General features: G+C 50.0%; 1 protein-coding gene across 1 annotated transcript in view; it reads right to left on the bottom strand.

The window, feature by feature from the left end:
* Positions 1 to 25,570, bottom strand: part of PTH1R (parathyroid hormone 1 receptor) — a 206,494-nt gene that overhangs the window by 64,520 nt on the left and 116,404 nt on the right. Inside the window, exon 5 of the mRNA XM_072154535.1 lies at positions 20,909 to 21,003. Coding sequence (XP_072010636.1) covers positions 20,909 to 21,003 — 95 coding nt within the window. The remainder of the gene's footprint in view (positions 1 to 20,908; positions 21,004 to 25,570) is intronic.

Here is a 25,570-nt window from a genome sequence, read left to right as displayed (position 1 = left end):
TTCTCCAGGATTACAGGATACACGGAGCATCTGTCCTGGGGAGTCCTGCTGTTACATTGTATCCCCAGGAATTCTCCAGGATTACAGGATACACGGAGCATCTGTCCTGGGGAGTCCTGCTGTTACATTGTATCCCCAGGAATTCTCCAGGATTACAGGATACACGGAGCATCTGTCCTGGGGAGTCCTGCTGTTACATTGTATCCCCAGGAATTCTCCAGGATTACAGGATACACGGAGCATCTGTCCTGGGGAGTCCTGCTGTTACATTGTATCCCCAGGAATTCTCCAGGATTACAGGATACACGGAGCATCTGTCCTGGGGAGTCCTGCTGTTACATTGTATCCCAGGAATTCTCCAGGATTACAGGATACACGGAGCATCTGTCCTGGGGAGTCCTGCTGTTACATTGTATCCCGAGGAATTCTCCAGGATTACAGGATACACGGAGCATCTGTCCTGGGGAGTCCTGCTGTTACATTGTATCCCCAGGAATTCTCCAGGATTACAGGATACACGGAGCATCTGTCCTGGGGAGTCCTGCTGTTACATTGTATCCCCAGGAATTCTCCAGGATTACAGGATACATGGAGCATCTGTCCTGGAGAGTCCTGCTGTTACATTGTATCCCCAGGAATTCTCCAGGATTACAGGATACACGGAGCATCTGTCCTGGGGAGTCCTGCTGTTACATTGTATCCCCAGGAATTCTCCAGGATTACAGGATACACGGAGCATCTGTCCTGGGGAGTCCTGCTGTTACATTGTATCCCGAGGAATTCTCCAGGATTACAGGATACACGGAGCATCTGTCCTAGGGAGTCCTGCTGTTACATTGTATCCCCAGGAATTCTCCAGGATTACAGGATACACGGAGCATCTGTCCTGGAGAGTCCTGCTGTTACATTGTATCCCCAGGAATTCTCCAGGATTACAGGATACACGGAGCATCTGTCCTGGGGAGTCCTGCTGTTACATTGTATCCCCAGGAATTCTCCAGGATTACAGGATACATGGAGCATCTGTCCTGGGGAGTCCTGCTGTTACATTGTATCCTGAGGAATTCTCCAGGATTACAGGATACACGGAGCATCTGTCCTGGGGAGTCCTGCTGTTACATTGTATCCCCAGGAATTCTCCAGGATTACAGGATACACGGAGCATCTGTCCTGGGGAGTCCTGCTGTTACATTGTATCCCCAGGAATTCTCCAGGATTACAGGATACACGGAGCATCTGTCCTGGGGAGTCCTGCTGTTACATTGTATCCCCAGGAATTCTCCAGGATTACAGGATACACGGAGCATCTGTCCTGGGGAGTCCTGCTGTTACATTGTATCCCCAGGAATTCTCCAGGATTACAGGATACACGGAGCATCTGTCCTGGGGAGTCCTGCTGTTACATTGTATCCCCAGGAATTCTCCAGGATTACAGGATACACGGAGCATCTGTCCTGGGGAGTCCTGCTGTTACATTGTATCCCCAGGAATTCTCCAGGATTACAGGATACACGGAGCATCTGTCCTGGAGAGTCCTGCTGTTACATTGTATCCCCAGGAATTCTCCAGGATTACAGGATACACGGAGCATCTGTCCTGGGGAGTCCTGCTGTTACATTGTATCCCCAGGAATTCTCCAGGATTACAGGATACACGGAGCATCTGTCCTGGGGAGTCCTGCTGTTACATTGTATCCCCAGGAATTCTAAAGGATTACAGGATACACGGAGCATCTGTCCTGGGGAGTCCTGCTGTTACATTGTATCCCCAGGAATTCTCCAGGATTACAGGATACACGGAGCATCTGTCCTGGAGAGTCCTGCTGTTACATTGTATCCCCAGGAATTCTCCAGGATTACAGGATACACGGAGCATCTGTCCTGGGGAGTCCTGCTGTTACATTGTATCCCCAGGAATTCTCCAGGATTACAGGATACATGGAGCATCTGTCCTGGGGAGTCCTGCTGTTACATTGTATCCCCAGGAATTCTCCAGGATTACAGGATACACGGAGCATCTGTCCTGGGGAGTCCTGCTGTTACATTGTATCCCCAGGAATTCTCCAGGATTACAGGATACACGGAGCATCTGTCCTGGGGAGTCCTGCTGTTACATTGTATCCCCAGGAATTCTCCAGGATTACAGGATACACGGAGCATCTGTCCTGGGGAGTCCTGCTGTTACATTGTATCCCCAGGAATTCTCCAGGATTACAGGATACACGGAGCATCTGTCCTGGGGAGTCCTGCTGTTACATTGTATCCCCAGGAATTCTCCAGGATTACAGGATACACGGAGCATCTGTCCTGGGGAGTCCTGCTGTTACATTGTATCTCCAGGAATTCTCCAGGATTACAGGATACACGGAGCATCTGTCCTGGGGAGTCCTGCTGTTACATTGTATCCCGAGGAATTCTCCAGGATTACAGGATACACGGAGCACCTGTCCTGGGGAGTCCTGCTGTTACATTGTATCCCCAGGAATTCTCCAGGATTACAGGATACATGGAGCATCTGTCCTGGAGAGTCCTGCTGTTACATTGTCTCCCCAGGAATTCTCCAGGATTACAGGATACACGGAGCATCTGTCCTGGGGAGTCCTGCTGTTACATTGTATCCCCAGGAATTCTCCAGGATTACAGGATACATGGAGCATCTGTCCTGGGGAGTCCTGCTGTTACATTGTATCCCCAGGAATTCTCCAGGATTACAGGATACACGGAGCATCTGTCCTGGGGAGTCCTGCTGTTACATTGTATCCTGAGGAATTCTCCAGGATTACAGGATACACGGAGCATCTGTCCTGGGGAGTCCTGCTGTTACATTGTATCCCGAGGAATTCTCCAGGATTACAGGATACACGGAGCATCTGTCCTGGGGAGTCCTGCTGTTACATTGTATCCCCAGGAATTCTCCAGGATTACAGGATACACGGAGCATCTGTCCTGGAGAGTCCTGCTGTTACATTGTATCCCCAGGAATTCTCCAGGATTACAGGATACACGGAGCATCTGTCCTGGGGAGTCCTGCTGTTACATTGTATCCCCAGGAATTCTCCAGGATTACAGGATACACGGAGCATCTGTCCTGGAGAGTCCTGCTGTTACATTGTATCCCTAGGAATTCTCCAGGATTACAGGATACACGGAGCATCTGTCCTGGGGAGTCCTGCTGTTACATTGTATCCCGAGGAATTCTCCAGGATTACAGGATACACGGAGCATCTGTCCTGGAGAGTCCTGCTGTTACATTGTATCCTGAGGAATTCTCCAGGATTACAGGATACACGGAGCATCTGTCCTGGGGAGTCCTGCTGTTACATTGTATCCCCAGGAATTCTCCAGGATTACAGGATACACGGAGCATCTGTCCTGGAGAGTCCTGCTGTTACATTGTATCCTGAGGAATTCTCCAGGATTACAGGATACACGGAGCATCTGTCCTGGGGAGTCCTGCTGTTACATTGTATCCCCAGGAATTCTCCAGGATTACAGGATACACGGAGCATCTGTCCTGGGCAGTCCTGCTGTTACATTGTATCCCCAGGAATTCTCCAGGATTACAGGATACACGGAGCATCTGTCCTGGGGAGTCCTGCTGTTACATTGTATCCCCAGGAATTCTCCAGGATTACAGGATACACGGAGCATCTGTCCTGGAGAGTCCTGCTGTTACATTGTATCCCCAGGAATTCTCCAGGATTACAGGATACACGGAGCATCTGTCCTGGGGAGTCCTGCTGTTACATTGTATCCCCAGGAATTCTCCAGGATTACAGGATACACGGAGCATCTGTCCTGGGGAGTCCTGCTGTTACATTGTATCCCCAGGAATTCTCCAGGATTACAGGATACACGGAGCATCTGTCCTGGGGAGTCCTGCTGTTACATTGTATCCCCAGGAATTCTCCAGGATTACAGGATACACGGAGCATCTGTCCTGGGGAGTCCTGCTGTTACATTGTATCCTGAGGAATTCTCCAGGATTACAGGATACACGGAGCATCTGTCCTGGGGAGTCCTGCTGTTACATTGTATCCCCAGGAATTCTCCAGGATTACAGGATACACGGAGCATCTGTCCTGGGGAGTCCTGCTGTTACATTGTATCCCCAGGAATTCTCCAGGATTACAGGATACACGGAGCATCTGTCCTGGAGAGTCCTGCTGTTACATTGTATCCCCAGGAATTCTCCAGGATTACAGGATACACGGAGCATCTGTCCTGGAGAGTCCTGCTGTTACATTGTATCCCCAGGAATTCTCCAGGATTACAGGATACACGGAGCATCTGTCCTGGGGAGTCCTGCTGTTACATTGTATCCCGAGGAATTCTCCAGGATTACAGGATACACGGAGCATCTGTCCTGGAGAGTCCTGCTGTTACATTGTATCCCCAGGAATTCTCCAGGATTACAGGATACACGGAGCATCTGTCCTGGGGAGTCCTGCTGTTACATTGTATCCCCAGGAATTCTCCAGGATTACAGGATACACGGAGCATCTGTCCTGGAGAGTCCTGCTGTTACATTGTATCCCCAGGAATTCTCCAGGATTACAGGATACACGGAGCATCTGTCCTGGGGAGTCCTGCTGTTACATTGTATCCCCAGGAATTCTCCAGGATTACAGGATACACGGAGCATCTGTCCTGGGGAGTCCTGCTGTTACATTGTATCCCCAGGAATTCTCCAGGATTACAGGATACACGGAGCATCTGTCCTGGGGAGTCCTGCTGTTACATTGTATCCCCAGGAATTCTCCAGGATTACAGGATACACGGAGCATCTGTCCTGGGGAGTCCTGCTGTTACATTGTATCCCCAGGAATTCTCCAGGATTACAGGATACACGGAGCATCTGTCCTGGGGAGTCCTGCTGTTACATTGTATCCCCAGGAATTCTCCAGGATTACAGGATACACGGAGCATCTGTCCTGGGGAGTCCTGCTGTTACATTGTATCCCCAGGAATTCTCCAGGATTACAGGATACACGGAGCATCTGTCCTGGGGAGTCCTGCTGTTACATTGTGTCCCCAGGAATTCTCCAGGATTACAGGATACCCGGAGCATCTGTCCTGGGGAGTCCTGCTGTTACATTGTATCCCGAGGAATTCTCCAGGATTACAGGATACACGGAGCATCTGTCCTGGAGAGTCCTGCTGTTACATTGTATCCCCAGGAATTCTCCAGGATTACAGGATACACGGAGCATCTGTCCTGGGGAGTCCTGCTGTTACATTGTGTCCCCAGGAATTCTCCAGGATTACAGGATACACGGAGCATCTGTCCTGGGGAGTCCTGCTGTTACATTGTATCCCGAGGAATTCTCCAGGATTACAGGATACACGGAGCATCTGTCCTGGGGAGTCCTGCTGTTACATTGTGTCCCCAGGAATTCTCCAGGATTACAGGATACACGGAGCATCTGTCCTGGAGAGTCCTGCTGTTACATTGTATCCCCAGGAATTCTCCAGGATTACAGGATACACGGAGCATCTGTCCTGGGGAGTCCTGCTGTTACATTGTATCCCGAGGAATTCTCCAGGATTACAGGATACACGGAGCATCTGTCCTGGGGAGTCCTGCTGTTACATTGTATCCCCAGGAATTCTCCAGGATTACAGGATACACGAAGCATCTGTCCTGGGGAGTCCTGCTGTTACATTGTATCCCCAGGAATTCTCCAGGATTACAGGATACACGGAGCATCTGTCCTGGAGAGTCCTGCTGTTACATTGTATCCCCAGGAATTCTCCAGGATTACAGGATACACGGAGCATCTGTCCTAGGGAGTCCTGCTGTTACATTGTATCCCCAGGAATTCTCCAGGATTACAGGATACCCGGAGCATCTGTCCTGGGGAGTCCTGCTGTTACATTGTATCCCCAGGAATTCTCCAGGATTACAGGATACACGGAGCATCTGTCCTGGGGAGTCCTGCTGTTACATTGTATCCCCAGGAATTCTCCAGGATTACAGGATACACGGAGCATCTGTCCTGGAGAGTCCTGCTGTTACATTGTATCCCCAGGAATTCTCCAGGATTACAGGATACACGGAGCATCTGTCCTGGGGAGTCCTGCTGTTACATTGTATCCCGAGGAATTCTCCAGGATTACAGGATACACGGAGCATCTGTCCTGGGGAGTCCTGCTGTTACATTGTATCCCCGGGAATTCTCCAGGATTACAGGATACACGGAGCATCTGTCCTGGAGAGTCCTGCTGTTACATTGTATCCCCAGGAATTCTCCAGGATTACAGGATACACGGAGCATCTGTCCTGGGGAGTCCTGCTGTTACATTGTATCCCCAGGAATTCTCCAGGATTACAGGATACCCGGAGCATCTGTCCTGGAGAGTCCTGCTGTTACATTGTATCCCCAGGAATTCTCCAGGATTACAGGATACACGGAGCATCTGTCCTGGAGAGTCCTGCTGTTACATTGTATCCCGAGGAATTCTCCAGGATTACAGGATACACGGAGCATCTGTCCTGGGGAGTCCTGCTGTTACATTGTATCCCCAGGAATTCTCCAGGATTACAGGATACACGGAGCATCTGTCCTGGAGAGTCCTGCTGTTACATTGTATCCCCAGGAATTCTCCAGGATTACAGGATACACGGAGCATCTGTCCTGGGGAGTCCTGCTGTTACATTGTATCCCCAGGAATTCTCCAGGATTACAGGATACACGGAGCATCTGTCCTGGGGAGTCCTGCTGTTACATTGTGTCCCCAGGAATTCTCCAGGATTACAGGATACACGGAGCATCTGTCCTGGGGAGTCCTGCTGTTACATTGTATCCCCAGGAATTCTCCAGGATTACAGGATACACGGAGCATCTGTCCTGGGGAGTCCTGCTGTTACATTGTATCCCGAGGAATTCTCCAGGATTACAGGATACACGGAGCATCTGTCCTGGGGAGTCCTGCTGTTACATTGTATCCCCAGGAATTCTCCAGGATTACAGGATACACGGAGCATCTGTCCTGGAGAGTCCTGCTGTTACATTGTATCCCCAGGAATTCTCCAGGATTACAGGATACACGGAGCATCTGTCCTGGGGAGTCCTGCTGTTACATTGTATCCCCAGGAATTCTCCAGGATTACAGGATACACGGAGCATCTGTCCTGGGGAGTCCTGCTGTTACATTGTATCCCCAGGAATTCTCCAGGATTACAGGATACACGGAGCATCTGTCCTGGAGAGTCCTGCTGTTACATTGTATCCCCAGGAATTCTCCAGGATTACAGGATACACGGAGCATCTGTCCTAGGGAGTCCTGCTGTTACATTGTATCCCCAGGAATTCTCCAGGATTACAGGATACACGGAGCATCTGTCCTGGAGAGTCCTGCTGTTACATTGTATCGCCAGGAATTCTCCAGGATTACAGGATACACGGAGCATCTGTCCTGGGGAGTCCTGCTGTTACATTGTATCGCCAGGAATTCTCCAGGATTACAGGATACACGGAGCATCTGTCCTGGGGAGTCCTGCTGTTACATTGTATCCCCAGGAATTCTCCAGGATTACAGGATACACTGAGCATCTGTCCTGGAGAGTCCTGCTGTTACATTGTATCCCCAGGAATTCTCCAGGATTACAGGATACACGGAGCATCTGTCCTGGAGAGTCCTGCTGTTACATTGTATCTCCAGGAATTCTCCAGGATTACAGGATACACGGAGCATCTGTCCTGGGGAGTCCTGCTGTTACATTGTATCCCCAGGAATTCTCCAGGATTACAGGATACACGGAGCATCTGTCCTGGGGAGTCCTGCTGTTACATTGTATCCCCAGGAATTCTCCAGGATTACAGGATACACGGAGCATCTGTCCTGGGGAGTCCTGCTGTTGCATTGTATCCCCAGGAATTCTCCAGGATTACAGGATACACGGAGCATCTGTCCTGGAGAGTCCTGCTGTTACATTGTATCTCCAGGAATTCTCCAGGATTACAGGATACACGGAGCATCTGTCCTGGGGAGTCCTGCTGTTACATTGTATCCCCAGGAATTCTCCAGGATTACAGGATACACGGAGCATCTGTCCTGGAGAGTCCTGCTGTTACATTGTGTCCCCAGGAATTCTCCAGGATTACAGGATACACGGAGCATCTGTCCTGGGGAGTCCTGCTGTTACATTGTATCCTGAGGAATTCTCCAGGATTACAGGATACACGGAGCATCTGTCCTGGGGAGTCCTGCTGTTACATTGTATCCCCAGGAATTCTCCAGGATTACAGGATACACGGAGCATCTGTCCTAGGGAGTCCTGCTGTTACATTGTATCCCCAGGAATTCTCCAGGATTACAGGATACACGGAGCATCTGTCCTGGGGAGTCCTGCTGTTACATTGTATCCCCAGGAATTCTCCAGGATTACAGGATACACGGAGCATCTGTCCTGGAGAGTCCTGCTGTTACATTGTGTCCCGAGGAATTCTCCAGGATTACAGGATACCCGGAGCATCTGTCCTGGAGAGTCCTGCTGTTACATTGTATCCCCAGGAATTCTCCAGGATTACAGGATACACGGAGCATCTGTCCTGGAGAGTCCTGCTGTTACATTGTATCCCCAGGAATTCTCCAGGATTACAGGATACACGGAGCATCTGTCCTAGGGAGTCCTGCTGTTACATTGTATCCCCAGGAATTCTCCAGGATTACAGGATACACGGAGCATCTGTCCTGGGGAGTCCTGCTGTTACATTGTATCCTGAGGAATTCTCCAGGATTACAGGATACACGGAGCATCTGTCCTGGAGAGTCCTGCTGTTACATTGTATCCCCAGGAATTCTCCAGGATTACAGGATACACGGAGCATCTGTCCTGGGGAGTCCTGCTGTTACATTGTATCCCCAGGAATTCTCCAGGATTACAGGATACACGGAGCATCTGTCCTGGGGAGTCCTGCTGTTACATTGTATCCCCAGGAATTCTCCAGGATTACAGGATACACGGAGCATCTGTCCTGGGGAGTCCTGCTGTTACATTGTATCCCCAGGAATTCTCCAGGATTACAGGATACACGGAGCATCTGTCCTGGGGAGTCCTGCTGTTACATTGTATCCCCAGGAATTCTCCAGGATTACAGGATACACGGAGCACCTGTCCTGGAGAGTCCTGCTGTTACATTGTATCCCCAGGAATTCTCCAGGATTACAGGATACACGGAGCATCTGTCCTGGAGAGTCCTGCTGTTACATTGTATCCCCAGGAATTCTCCAGGATTACAGGATACACGGAGCATCTGTCCTGGGGAGTCCTGCTGTTACATTGTATCCCCAGGAATTCTCCAGGATTACAGGATACACGGAGCATCTGTCCTGGGGAGTCCTGCTGTTACATTGTATCCCCAGGAATTCTCCAGGATTACAGGATACACGGAGCATCTGTCCTGGGGAGTCCTGCTGTTACATTGTATCCCCAGGAATTCTCCAGGATTACAGGATACACGGAGCATCTGTCCTGGAGAGTCCTGCTGTTACATTGTATCCCCAGGAATTCTCCAGGATTACAGGATACACGGAGCATCTGTCCTAGGGAGTCCTGCTGTTACATTGTATCCCCAGGAATTCTCCAGGATTACAGGATACACGGAGCATCTGTCCTGGGGAGTCCTGCTGTTACATTGTATCCTGAGGAATTCTCCAGGATTACAGGATACACGGAGCATCTGTCCTGGAGAGTCCTGCTGTTACATTGTATCCCCAGGAATTCTCCAGGATTACAGGATACACGGAGCATCTGTCCTGGGGAGTCCTGCTGTTACATTGTATCCTGAGGAATTCTCCAGGATTACAGGATACACGGAGCATCTGTCCTGGGGAGTCCTGCTGTTACATTGAATCCCCAGGAATTCTCCAGGATTACAGGATACACGGAGCATCTGTCCTGGGGAGTCCTGCTGTTACATTGTATCCCCAGGAATTCTCCAGGATTACAGGATACACGGAGCATCTGTCCTGGAGAGTCCTGCTGTTACATTGTATCCCCAGGAATTCTCCAGGATTACAGGATACACGGAGCATCTGTCCTGGGGAGTCCTGCTGTTACATTGTATCCCCAGGAATTCTCCAGGATTACAGGATACACGGAGCATCTGTCCTGGGGAGTCCTGCTGTTACATTGTATCCTGAGGAATTCTCCAGGATTACAGGATACACGGAGCATCTGTCCTGGGGAGTCCTGCTGTTACATTGTATCCCCAGGAATTCTCCAGGATTACAGGATACACGGAGCATCTGTCCTGGGGAGTCCTGCTGTTACATTGTATCCCCAGGAATTCTCCAGGATTACAGGATACACGGAACATCTGTCCTGGGGAGTCCTGCTGTTACATTGTATCCCCAGGAATTCTCCAGGATTACAGGATACACGGAGCATCTGTCCTGGGGAGTCCTGCTGTTACATTGTATCCCCAGGAATTCTCCAGGATTACAGGATACACGGAGCATCTGTCCTGGAGAGTCCTGCTGTTACATTGTATCCCCAGGAATTCTCCAGGATTACAGGATACACGGAGCATCTGTCCTGGAGAGTCCTGCTGTTACATTGTGTCCCGAGGAATTCTCCAGGATTACAGGATACACGGAGCATCTGTCCTGGAGAGTCCTGCTGTTACATTGTATCCCCAGGAATTCTCCAGGATTACAGGATACACGGAGCATCTGTCCTGGGGAGTCCTGCTGTTACATTGTATCCCCAGGAATTCTCCAGGATTACAGGATACACGGAGCATCTGTCCTGGGGAGTCCTGCTGTTACATTGTATCCCCAGGAATTCTCCAGGATTACAGGATACACGGAGCATCTGTCCTGGAGAGTCCTGCTGTTACATTGTATCCCCAGGAATTCTCCAGGATTACAGGATACACGGATCATCTGTCCTGGAGAGTCCTGCTGTTACATTGTATCCCCAGGAATTCTCCAGGATTACAGGATACACGGATCATCTGTCCTGGAGAGTCCTGCTGTTACATTGTATCCCCAGGAATTCTCCAGGATTACAGGATACACGGAGCATCTGTCCTGGAGAGTCCTGCTGTTACATTGTATCCCCAGGAATTCTCCAGGATTACAGGATACACGGAGCATCTGTCCTGGAGAGTCCTGCTGTTACATTGTATCCCCAGGAATTCTCCAGGATTACAGGATACACGGAGCATCTGTCCTGGAGAGTCCTGCTGTTACATTGTGTCCCCAGGAATTCTCCAGGATTACAGGATACACGGAGCATCTGTCCTGGGGAGTCCTGCTGTTACATTGTGTCCCGAGGAATTCTCCAGGATTACAGGATACACGGATCATCTGTCCTGGAGAGTCCTGCTGTTACATTGTATCCCCAGGAATTCTCCAGGATTACAGGATACACGGAGCATCTGTCCTAGGGAGTCCTGCTGTTACATTGTATCCCCAGGAATTCTCCAGGATTACAGGATACACGGAGCATCTGTCCTGGGGAGTCCTGCTGTTACATTGTATCCTGAGGAATTCTCCAGGATTACAGGATACACGGAGCATCTGTCCTGGAGAGTCCTGCTGTTACATTGTATCCCCAGGAATTCTCCAGGATTACAGGATACACGGAGCATCTGTCCTGGGGAGTCCTGCTGTTACATTGTATCCTGAGGAATTCTCCAGGATTACAGGATACACGGAGCATCTGTCCTGGGGAGTCCTGCTGTTACATTGTATCCCCAGGAATTCTCCAGGATTACAGGATACACGGAGCATCTGTCCTGGGGAGTCCTGCTGTTACATTGTATCCCCAGGAATTCTCCAGGATTACAGGATACACGGAGCATCTGTCCTGGAGAGTCCTGCTGTTACATTGTATCCCCAGGAATTCTCCAGGATTACAGGATACACGGAGCATCTGTCCTGGGGAGTCCTGCTGTTACATTGTATCCCCAGGAATTCTCCAGGATTACAGGATACACGGAGCATCTGTCCTGGGGAGTCCTGCTGTTACATTGTATCCTGAGGAATTCTCCAGGATTACAGGATACACGGAGCATCTGTCCTGGGGAGTCCTGCTGTTACATTGTATCCCCAGGAATTCTCCAGGATTACAGGATACACGGAGCATCTGTCCTGGGGAGTCCTGCTGTTACATTGTATCCCCAGGAATTCTCCAGGATTACAGGATACACGGAACATCTGTCCTGGGGAGTCCTGCTGTTACATTGTATCCCCAGGAATTCTCCAGGATTACAGGATACACGGAGCATCTGTCCTGGGGAGTCCTGCTGTTACATTGTATCCCCAGGAATTCTCCAGGATTACAGGATACACGGAGCATCTGTCCTGGAGAGTCCTGCTGTTACATTGTATCCCCAGGAATTCTCCAGGATTACAGGATACACGGAGCATCTGTCCTGGAGAGTCCTGCTGTTACATTGTGTCCCGAGGAATTCTCCAGGATTACAGGATACACGGAGCATCTGTCCTGGAGAGTCCTGCTGTTACATTGTATCCCCAGGAATTCTCCAGGATTACAGGATACACGGAGCATCTGTCCTGGGGAGTCCTGCTGTTACATTGTATCCCCAGGAATTCTCCAGGATTACAGGATACACGGAGCATCTGTCCTGGGGAGTCCTGCTGTTACATTGTATCCCCAGGAATTCTCCAGGATTACAGGATACACGGAGCATCTGTCCTGGAGAGTCCTGCTGTTACATTGTATCCCCAGGAATTCTCCAGGATTACAGGATACACGGATCATCTGTCCTGGAGAGTCCTGCTGTTACATTGTATCCCCAGGAATTCTCCAGGATTACAGGATACACGGAGCATCTGTCCTGGAGAGTCCTGCTGTTACATTGTGTCCCCAGGAATTCTCCAGGATTACAGGATACACGGAGCATCTGTCCTGGGGAGTCCTGCTGTTACATTGTATCCCCAGGAATTCTCCAGGATTACAGGATACACGGAGCATCTGTCCTGGGGAGTCCTGCTGTTACATTGTATCCCCAGGAATTCTCCAGGATTACAGGATACACGGAGCATCTGTCCTGGAGAGTCCTGCTGTTACATTGTATCCCCAGGAATTCTCCAGGATTACAGGATACACGGAGCATCTGTCCTGGAGAGTCCTGCTGTTACATTGTATCCCCAGGAATTCTCCAGGATTACAGGATACACGGAGCATCTGTCCTGGAGAGTCCTGCTGTTACATTGTGTCCCCAGGAATTCTCCAGGATTACAGGATACACGGAGCATCTGTCCTGGGGAGTCCTGCTGTTACATTGTGTCCCGAGGAATTCTCCAGGATTACAGGATACACGGATCATCTGTCCTGGAGAGTCCTGCTGTTACATTGTATCCCCAGGAATTCTCCAGGATTACAGGATACACGGAGCATCTGTCCTGGGGAGTCCTGCTGTTACATTGTATCCCGAGGAATTCTCCAGGATTACAGGATACACGGAGCACCTGTCCTGGGGAGTCCTGCTGTTACATTGTATCCTGAGGAATTCTCCAGGATTACAGGATACACGGAGCATCTGTCCTGGGGAGTCCTGCTGTTACATTGTATCTCCAGGAATTCTCCAGGATTACAGGATACACGGAGCATCTGTCCTGGGGAGTCCTGCTGTTACATTGTGTCCCCAGGAATTCTCCAGGATTACAGGATACACGGAGCATCTGTCCTGGAGAGTCCTGCTGTTACATTGTATCCCCAGGAATTCTCCAGGATTACAGGATACACGGAGCATCTGTCCTGGAGAGTCCTGCTGTTACATTGTGTCCCCAGGAATTCTCCAGGATTACAGGATACACGGAGCATCTGTCCTGGGGAGTCCTGCTGTTACATTGTATCCTGAGGAATTCTCCAGGATTACAGGATACACGGAGCATCTGTCCTGGGGAGTCCTGCTGTTACATTGTATCCCCAGGAATTCTCCAGGATTACAGGATACCCGGAGCATCTGTCCTGGAGAGTCCTGCTGTTACATTGTATCCCCAGGAATTCTCCAGGATTACAGGATACACGGAGCATCTGTCCTGGAGAGTCCTGCTGTTACATTGTGTCCTGAGGAATTCTCCAGGATTACAGGATACACGGATCATCTGTCCTGGAGAGTCCTGCTGTTACATTGTATCCCCAGGAATTCTCCAGGATTACAGGATACACGGAGCATCTGTCCTGGGGAGTCCTGCTGTTACATTGTATCCCCAGGAATTCTCCAGGATTACAGGATACACGGAGCATCTGTCCTGGGGAGTCCTGCTGTTACATTGTATCCCCAGGAATTCTCCAGGATTACAGGATACACGGAGCATCTGTCCTGGAGAGTCCTGCTGTTACATTGTATCCCCAGGAATTCTCCAGGATTACAGGATACACGGAGCATCTGTCCTGGAGAGTCCTGCTGTTACATTGTATCCCCAGGAATTCTCCAGGATTACAGGATACACGGAGCATCTGTCCTGGGGAGTCCTGCTGTTACATTGTATCCTGAGGAATTCTCCAGGATTACAGGATACACGGAGCATCTGTCCTGGGGAGTCCTGCTGTTACATTGTATCCCCAGGAATTCTCCAGGATTACAGGATACACGGAGCATCTGTCCTGGAGAGTCCTGCTGTTACATTGTGTCCTGAGGAATTCTCCAGGATTACAGGATACACGGAGCATCTGTCCTGGGGAGTCCTGCTGTTACATTGTATCCCGAGGAATTCTCCAGGATTACAGGATACCCGGAGCATCTGTCCTGGAGAGTCCTGCTGTTACATTGTATCCTGAGGAATTCTCCAGGATTACAGGATACACGGAGCATCTGTCCTGGGGAGTCCTGCTGTTACACTGTATCCTGAGGAATTCTCCAGGATTACAGGATACACGGAGCATCTGTCCTGGAGAGTCCTGCTGTTACATTGTATCCTGAGGAATTCTCCAGGATTACAGGATACACGGAGCATCTGTCCTGGGGAGTCCTGCTGTTACATTGTATCCCCAGGAATTCTCCAGGATTACAGGATACACGGAGCATCTGTCCTGGGGAGTCCTGCTGTTACATTGTATCCCCAGGAATTCTCCAGGATTACAGGATACACGGAGCATCTGTCCTGGGGAGTCCTGCTGTTACATTGTATCCCCAGGAATTCTCCAGGATTACAGGATACACGGAGCATCTGTCCTGGAGAGTCCTGCTGTTACATTGTGTCCCCAGGAATTCTCCAGGATTACAGGATACACGGAGCATCTGTCCTGGAGAGTCCTGCTGTTACATTGTATCCGGAGGAATTCTTCAGGATTACAGGATACACGGAGCATCTGTCCTGGGGAGTCCTGCTGTTACATTGTGTCCCGAGGAATTCTCCAGGATTACAGGATACACGGAGCATCTGTCCTGGAGAGTCCTGCTGTTACATTGTATCCCCAGGAATTCTCCAGGATTACAGGATACACGGAGCATCTGTCCTGGGGAGTCCTGCTGTTACATTGTATCCTGAGGAATTCTCCAGGATTACAGGATACACGGAGCATCTGTCCTGGGGAGTCCTGCTGTTACATTGTATCCCCAGGAATTCTCCAGGATTACAGGATACACGGAGCATCTGTCCTGGGGAGTCCTGCTGTTACATTGTATCCCCAGGAATTCTCCAGGATTACAGGATACCCGGAGCATCTGTCCTGGAGAGTCCTGCTGTTACATTGTATCCCCAGGAATTCTCCAGGATTACAGGATACCCGGAGCATCTGTCCTGGAGAGTCCTGCTGTTACATTGTATCCCCAGGAATTCTCCAGGATTACAGGATACACGGAGCATCTGTCCTGGGGAGTCCTGCTGTTACATTGTATCCCCAGGAATTCTCCAGGATTACAGGATACACGGAGCATCTGTCCTGGGGAGTCCTGCTGTTACATTGTATCCCCAGGAATTCTCCAGGATTACAGGATACACGGAGCATCTGTCCTGGAGAGTCCTGCTGTTACATTGTATCCCCAGGAATTCTCCAGGATTACAGGATACACGGAGCATCTGTCCTGGGGAGTCCTGCTGTTACATTGTATCCCCAGGAATTCTCCAGGATTACAGGATACCCGGAGCATCTGTCCTGGAGAGTCCTGCTGTTACATTGTATCCCCAGGAATTCTCCAGGATTACAGGATACCCGGAGCATCTGTCCTGGAGAGTCCTGCTGTTACATTGTATCCCCAGGAATTCTCCAGGATTACAGGATACACGGAGCATCTGTCCTGGGGAGTCCTGCTGTTACATTGTATCCCCAGGAATTCTCCAGGATTACAGGATACACGGAGCATCTGTCCTGGGGAGTCCTGCTGTTACATTGTATCCCCAGGAATTCTCCAGGATTACAGGATACACGGAGCATCTGTCCTGGAGAGTCCTGCTGTTACATTGTATCCCCAGGAATTCTCCAGGATTACAGGATACCCGGAGCATCTGTCCTGGGGAGTCCTGCTGTTACATTGTATCCCCAGGAATTCTCCAGGATTACAGGATACACGGAGCATCTGTCCTGGGGAGTCCTGCTGTTACATTGTATCCCCAGGAATTCTCCAGGATTACAGGATACCCGGAGCATCTGTCCTGGAGAGTCCTGCTGTTACATTGTATCCCCAGGAATTCTCCAGGATTACAGGATACACGGAGCATCTGTCCTGGGGAGTCCTGCTGTTACATTGTATCCCCAGGAATTCTCCAGGATTACAGGATACACGGAGCATCTGTCCTGGAGAGTCCTGCTGTTACATTGTATCCCCAGGAATTCTCCAGGATTACAGGATACACGGAGCATCTGTCCTGGAGAGTCCTGCTGTTACATTGTATCCTGAGGAATTCTCCAGGATTACAGGATACACGGAGCATCTGTCCTGGGGAGTCCTGCTGTTACATTGTATCCTGAGGAATTCTCCAGGATTACAGGATACACGGAGCATCTGTCCTGGGGAGTCCTGCTGTTACATTGTATCCCCAGGAATTCTCCAGGATTACAGGATACACGGAGCATCTGTCCTGGAGAGTCCTGCTGTTACATTGTATCCTGAGGAATTCTCCAGGATTACAGGATACACGGAGCATCTGTCCTGGGGAGTCCTGCTGTTACATTGTATCCCCAGGAATTCTCCAGGATTACAGGATACACGGAGCATCTGTCCTGGAGAGTCCTGCTGTTACATTGTATCCTGAGGAATTCTCCAGGATTACAGGATACACGGAGCATCTGTCCTGGGGAGTCCTGCTGTTACATTGTATCCCCAGGAATTCTCCAGGATTACAGGATACCCGGAGCATCTGTCCTGGAGAGTCCTGCTGTTACATTGTATCCCCAGGAATTCTCCAGGATTACAGGATACACGGAGCATCTGTCCTGGGGAGTCCTGCTGTTACATTGTATCCCCAGGAATTCTCCAGGATTACAGGATACACGGAGCATCTGTCCTGGGGAGTCCTGCTGTTACATTGTATCCCCAGGAATTCTCCAGGATTACAGGATACACGGAGCATCTGTCCTGGAGAGTCCTGCTGTTACATTGTATCCCCAGGAATTCTCCAGGATTACAGGATACACGGAGCATCTGTCCTGGGGAGTCCTGTTGTTACATTGTATCCCCAGGAATTCTCCAGGATTACAGGATACACGGAGCATCTGTCCTGGAGAGTCCTGCTGTTACATTGTATCCCCAGGAATTCTCCAGGATTACAGGATACACGGAGCATCTGTCCTGGAGAGTCCTGCTGTTACATTGTATCTCCAGGAATTCTCCAGGATTACAGGATACACGGAGCATCTGTCCTGGGGAGTCCTGCTGTTACATTGTATCCCCAGGAATTCTCCAGGATTACAGGATACACGGAGCATCTGTCCTGGGGAGTCCTGCTGTTACATTGTATCCCCAGGAATTCTCCAGGATTACAGGATACACGGAGCATCTGTCCTAGGGAGTCCTGCTGTTACATTGTATCCCCAGGAATTCTCCAGGATTACAGGATACACGGAGCATCTGTCCTGGGGAGTCCTGCTGTTACATTGTATCCCCAGGAATTCTCCAGGATTACAGGATACACGGAGCATCTGTCCTGGGGAGTCCTGCTGTTACATTGTATCCCAAGGAATTCTCCAGGATTACAGGATACACGGAGCATCTGTCCTGGAGAGTCCTGCTGTTACATTGTATCCCCAGGAATTCTCCAGGATTACAGGATACACGGAGCATCTGTCCTGGGGAGTCCTGCTGTTACATTGTATCCCCAGGAATTCTCCAGGATTACAGGATACACGGAGCATCTGTCCTGGAGAGTCCTGCTGTTACATTGTATCCTGAGGAATTCTCCAGGATTACAGGATACACGGAGCATCTGTCCTGGGGAGTCCTGCTGTTACATTGTCTCCCCAGGAATTCTCCAGGATTACAGGATACACGGAGCATCTGTCCTGGGGAGTCCTGCTGTTACATTGTATCCCGAGGAATTCTCCAGGATTACAGGATACACGGAGCATCTGTCCTGGGGAGTCCTGCTGTTACATTGTATCCTGAGGAATTCTCCAGGATTACAGGATACACGGAGCATCTGTCCTGGAGAGTCCTGCTGTTACATTGTATCCCCAGGAATTCTCCAGGATTACAGGATACACGGAGCATCTGTCCTGGGGAGTCCTGCTGTTACATTGTATCCTGAGGAATTCTCCAGGATTACAGGATACACGGAGCATCTGTCCTGGAGAGTCCTGAGCCTTGGGGAGCCCTATTCACCTTATTGCACATTTCATTGGTGGTTTTTATCTTGCAAGTGCGACATATTTTACACCATTGGGAAGAATGGGGAAGGCCGAGTGCAGGGCCGGGCTCTCCCCGGAGGTCCCATAAATGTACCTTGAAGGTGCATCCTCAGCTTGTTCCATATATTACAGGACACAAGACTCTTGTGACTGACGAGGGTCCCGACAGGCGGACCCCCACTAATCCTGTGCTTAGAGGATACCAGAGAACCTTGGCAGACCCCTCTAAGTCTTTTACAGCAGTAACTACGGATCTATGGACAATGGGGGAGGCATCGCGGAATAGATTCTGGCTGCAGAGTCCATTCTCTTGGCTGAGTTGGGTGCGTGTTCTTTGGAAAGCTGGGTGGTTTCGTCTTGTTTCTGAGCTGGGGGTGTTTAGGGGTGGGTTGATTGTTGGACGTTCCGAGTCAGGTGTGAATCTAGCACTGGTGTTATTAGCCATTAGACCGCTGCTGTAAAGCTGATGCCGGTTCAGGTCTGTGAGGGTCCGGAAATGAGCAGTTTCGGTGTAAAAAAACATTTTTCTAATTATGCTAATGAGTCTTCGGCGCTCCTGCGTCCTGAACACGGACGCTCAGTGACCGCTGCTCCCATAACACTCCCCATCAGGCCGCTCTCCCCTTATCTCTTCCCACAGCCGGTGACGTCGCTGAGCCCTTGTGAGATCACGCACCGTATCAGCACTGAAGAGCAGGCGCATGCGCGGCACAGCTTCACTGGTTACTATGCTCACCAAACCGACAACGGAGGAGTCGGTGATGGCGACGGCTCATAGGAGGGAGAAAGGGAGGGCGGCCTGATGGAGCCTGCGGCCGGGCAGAATTATGGGAGCGCCGAAGACTCATTAGCATATTTTGAAAAACATTTTTTTACACCAAAACTGCTCACTTCCGGACCCTCACAGACCTGAACCGACATCAGCTTTACAGCACCGGTCTAAAGGTACATCACCGGTCTAAAGGTACATCACCGGTCTAATGGTCCGGCACCGGTCTAATGGTCCGGCACCGGTCTAATGGTCCGGCACCGGTCTAGAGGCCCGGCACCGGTCTAGAGGCCCGGCACCGGTCTAGAGGCCCGGCACCGGTCTAGAGGCCCGGCACCGGTCTAGAGGCCCGGCACCGGTCTAGAGGCCCGGCACCGGTCTAGAGGCCCGGCACCGGTCTAGAGGCATGGCACCGGTCTACAGGTACGGCACCGGTCTACAGGTAAACGCTGGTGTCCAAGTGCTCAGGTCAGTGAGTGCTTTTTATATTTTCTCCTGTGACTTGTAGCACTTTCTGTCTGTGAAATCTGAGCCTGTATCCTGCCTGATCCAGAACCTCGAAGCCCAACCAAATCCAGAATCCCGAACCTGTACCTGAGCCTGTATCCTGCTTGATCCAGAACCTTGAACATGATACAGATTCTCGAATCTTCTCCTGAGTCCTGATGCTTCCTGATTGAGAACCCTGAACCCCAACCTTATCTGGAACCCCATGAGCCTGTACCGGAGCTTGAATCCTGCCTGATCCTGAACTCTACATCCTCCCCGATCAAGAATCCTTAACCGCAACCTGATCAGAACCCGTGCCTAACCCTAAACCCAAATCCTGCGCCTGTTCCCCGATTCTCTGTATATTTATCAGTCCGTCTCTCTTACTTCTGGTCTGAAGCAGAGTAGGGATCGTCAACCAGTAGTCTTACCACTATGGTGTGCAAGGCTATTAGGTAGGGAATTGGGGATGTCAGGGCCTGCACCCCTTTGTCTCCCTTGACAGTTGTGTCTGATAATGGATAAAAGGTCGGAATGGACAATTTCTTCTTAAAATGTAAATAAATTGATCAGATAATTGATAAACTCTCCGTGATACAGATGTCTACGATGGAGACACAACGAGCCGGCACTCATGTCCTGGCTGGAGGTGATACATCGTATTACAGAGAGCGGCTCCTCCATCTGTAACTTATCATTGTCATTATGTTTGTTTCTTAAGTTCAAGGACAGAGACTGCTGCCAGGAGGGGGAGGAGGAGAATTCTGACATTTCATCCTCAAGTATTTCCTGTGGAGGTCGTTAATCGTTCTTAATGAGAACATCTCATCAAGACAAGTGGTGGGAATCACAAACATTAGAGAACTTTCAAGAAGTTCTTACCTGAAGTATCCTAAAATTAGGACAGCCACAGTCAAGGATCCCAGAGAGATTGAATACCCGATAGTGTAGATCAGGTGAAGACGGTCAAACACTTCCTGCAGTGGATACAGAAAACATTACAAAGGTGCAGGAGACATCTCAAGGAGGTCCATGCAGGAGACACTACACATCTCAAGGTGGTCCATGCAGGAGACACTACACATCTCAAGGTGGTCCATGCAGGAGACACTACACATCTCAAGGTGGTCCATGCAGGAGACACTACACATCTCAAGGTGGTCCATGCAGGAGACACTACACATCTCAAGGTGGTCCATGCAGGAGACACTACACATCTCAAGGTGGTCCATGCAGGAGACACTACACATCTCAAGGTGGTCCATGCAGGAGACACTACACATCTCAAGGTGGTCCATGCAAGAGACGCTACACATCTCAAGGTGGTCCATGCAGGAGACACTACACATCTCAAGGTGGTCCATGCAGGAGACGCTACACATCTCAAGGTGGTCCATGCAGGAGACACTACACATCTCAAGGTGGTCCATGCAGGAGACACTACACATCTCAAGGTGGTCCATGCAAGAGACGCTACACATCTCAAGGTGGTCCATGCAGGAGACACTACACATCTCAAGGTGGTCCATGCAGGAGACGCTACACATCTCAAGGAGGTCCATGCAGGAGACACTACACATCTCAAGGTGGTCCATGCAGGAGACACTACACATCTCAAGGAGGTCCATGCAGGAGACACTACACATCTCAAGGAGGTCCATGCAGGAGACACTACACATCTCAAGGAGGTCCATGCAGGAGACACTGCACATCTCAAGGTGGTCCATGCAGGAGACACTACACATCTCAAGGAGGTCCATGCAGGAGACACTACACATCTCAAGGAGGTCCATGCAGGAGACACTACACATCTCAAGGTGGTCCATGCAGGAGACGCTACACATCTCAAGGTGGTCCATGCAGGAGACACTACACATCTCAAGGTGGTCCATGCAGATTCCTGGATACAACAAGACTATAAACTATCAATTTACATGTCTTATTATTACTCGAGAAGACCATGGGGCATGAGGAACCAAACAAGGACATTCATGAAACCAAGGTCTTCCAGGAGACTGGACCAGATGTGAAGAAAGTAAACACTGATATGACCAACAAATATTAAGGTTTTCCATTCATAAGACTGAAAACAGAAAATCTGTAACGTGTTAAGGTCTGGTTGATACTTGAGAAGAGAATAAACCACAAAGAACCCCAGAAAAACCTTCATGATCACTCAAGAACCTCCAGCAGCACATAACAAGAGGCAAAAATGCATCAACGTGGTCTGTCCAAAGCAGCCGGATAATACATGTCTAACAGTTACCTGAAAATACCACGGACCACAAGGACTCCCAAAAAACCAAATGTCACTAAACCAAGAACCTCCTGAAGCCAATAAGACTACAATCAACATCAAGAAAGCTGAGACTAGAGAGACAAAGATATTAGATGATGGTCCATTCCAGAACCGGAGACAGCAAACAATAACATCTCCTAATGTGAGGAGACCAAGAACCTTCTCAAGCTGCTAAGACTGGACTCACACACAGGTCCATTCAGACAACTGGAGACCATAGACCACAAGGAACCAAACAAGGATCTTTATGACCAAACCAATATCTTCCAGAAGAAGATAAGACTGGACTCAATGTCAGAACAGAAACATCTCAAGGGGGTCCATACATAGGACAGGAGACTATAATGTATCAATGTACATGTCTAGATGGACCACAAGAAACCACATATGATCCTTCACAACTAAACCAAGATCCTACTGAAGTGCACGAGACCCTTGTGAAGAGTCCGGTTGTGGGAGAAGACAATTAATGGAGGAATAAATTAATTAAATTAGCGATCAGGTCAAATTAGTGCGATGGAGACAATGACCGGCCCAATGGACACAGGGAAGGGAAGCCTGAGGAGCAGAGACCGGACAGGTTATGATGGAAGCCGACAGGTTCCTTCGGCCACTTTATATCTTGGTGATTATTGGCCTTAATGGGACTAAACGGTTAAACATCTTGGTGGATGTAGGACATGTGGGAGAACTAACGTATGTGATGACCACAGAGAACGTCAGGTTACATTGTGACAGTCCTGTGGCCCCTCAGCCCCTCCACTTCCTCCGGGCACGAGGAGATTCTGTGTCTCTTCTAATAATAAAATTCCATCTTCCTGGGAATATTCCGCTGACAGAAGCTTTGGAGTCCTGGAAGCAGGAAGTTTATGGTTTTAAGGACAGGTCGACCTTGACCGCAGCACAAGTAGCCGTCCCTGGTGGCCCTGGAGCTCAGAGACCAAGAAGAGACACGAATGTTCCTGCCCGAAGATTTCTCAATCTGAGACCCATAATGCGTCTGGATACACACAGATACTCGGAAATCTCACATTGTCAAGGAAGATCAGGAGATCCGAGGCCGGAGGCGGGAAAAAATAGAACCGAAAAAACAGGAGAGTGAAGAAGAGAGTGCACCTACAGAGCAACACAGCCGAGAGTGCACCTACAGAGCAACACAGCCCAGAGTGCACCTACAGAGCGACACATCCGAGAGTGCACCTACAGAGCAACACAGCCGAGAGTGCACCTGCAGAGCGACACAGCCGAGAGTGCACCTACAGAGCAAAACAGCCGAGAGTGCACCTGCGGAGCGACACAGCCGAGTGTGCACCTGCAGAGCGACACAGCCGAGTGTGCACCTGCAGAGCGACACAGCCGAGAGTGCACCTACAGATCAAAACAGCCGAGAGTGCACCTACAGAGCGACACAGCCGAGAGTGCACCTACAGAGCGACACAGCCGAGAGTGCACCTACAGAGCAACACAGCCAAGAGTGCACCTACAGAGCGACACAGCCAAGAGTGCACCTACAGAGCGACACAGCCAAGAGTGCACCTACAGAGCGACACAGCCAAGAGTGCACCTACAGAGCAACACAGCCGAGAGTGCACCTACAGAGCAACACAGCCGAGAGTGCACCTACAGAGCAACACAGCCAAGAGTGCACCTACAGAGCAACACAGCCAAGAGTGCACCTACAGAGCGACACAGCCGAGAGTGCACCTACAGAGCAACACAGCCAAGAGTGCACCTACAGAGCGACACAGCCGAGAGTGCACCTACAGAGCGACACAGCCGAGAGTGCACCTACAGAGCGACACAGCCGAGAGTGCACCTACAGAGCGACACAGCCGAGAGTGCACCTACAGAGCGACACAGCCGAGAGTGCACCTACAGAGCGACACAGCCAAGAGTGCACCTACAGAGCGACACAGCCGAGAGTGCACCTACAGAGCGACACATCCGAGAGTGCAACTACAGAGCGACACAGCCGAGAGTGCACCTACAGAGCGACACATCCGAGAGTGCACCTACAGAGCGACACAGCCGAGACTGCACCTACAGAGCGACACAGCCGAGAGTGCACCTACAGAGAGACACAGCCGAGAGTGGACCTACAGAGCGACACAGCCGACAGTGCACCTACAGAGCGACACAGCCGAGAGTGCACCTACAGAGCGACACAACCGAGAGTGCACCTACAATGTCACACAGCAGAGAGTGCACCTACAATGTTACACAGCAGAGAGTGCACCTACAATGTTACACAGCAGAGAGTGCACCTACAATGTTACACAGCAGAGAGTGCACCTACAATGTTACACAGCAGAGAGTGCACCTACAATGTTACACAGAAGAGAGTGCACCTACAATGTTACACAGCAGAGAGTGCACCTACAATGTTACACAGCAGAGAGTGCACCTACAATGTTACACAGCAGAGAGTGCACCTACAATGTTACACAGCAGAGAGTGCACCTACAATATTACCCAGCAGAGAGTGCACCTACAATGTTACACAGCAGAGAGTGCACCTACAATATTACACAGCAGAGAGTGCACCTACAATGTTACACAGCAGAGAGTGCACCTACAATGTTACACAGCAGAGAGTGCACCTACAGAGTAACATGAAATTTGGATAGACTTCCATTTTTCCCTGGACCACCAGGGTCATGTACACACCGGACCACCAGGGGATTGTACACACCAGACCACTAGGGCAATGTACATCTGACTACCAGGACATGTACACAGTGGATCCCCAGGACAATATTTAGGTAGCGTGATGTCATATGATACTGTAACACCGCAGGAGATGTACGGCTCTTCTATTATTGAGCTACAGTAGACATATACTTATATATGACCACCGGACCACCAGGGCCATGAACATCTCTCACACTATTTTTCCATTTAAGTCATATACTCCAAAGCCACCAGTGATCACTGCTCAGTAGATATATTATGCTGTATTACCACTAGACCACCAGGGACCAACATGTATAGCTTATAGATCACTATACAGAAGTATATAGCTACAATACCACAGGACCACCAGGGACCAACATGTATAGCTTATAGATCACTATACAGAAGTATATAGCTACAATACCACTGGACCACCAGGGACCAACATGTATAGCTTATAGATCACTATACAGAAGTATATAGCTACAATACCATTGGACCACCAGGGACCAACATACATAGCTTATAGATTACTGTACAGAAGTATATAGCTACAATACCACTGGACCACC

This window comes from Engystomops pustulosus, chromosome 5, assembly GCF_040894005.1.
Source record: "Engystomops pustulosus chromosome 5, aEngPut4.maternal, whole genome shotgun sequence".
Lineage (NCBI taxonomy): Eukaryota > Metazoa > Chordata > Amphibia > Anura > Leptodactylidae > Engystomops > Engystomops pustulosus.
The sequence above is the reverse complement of the archived record's forward strand: the minus strand, read 5'-3'. Positions and strand labels throughout refer to the sequence as shown.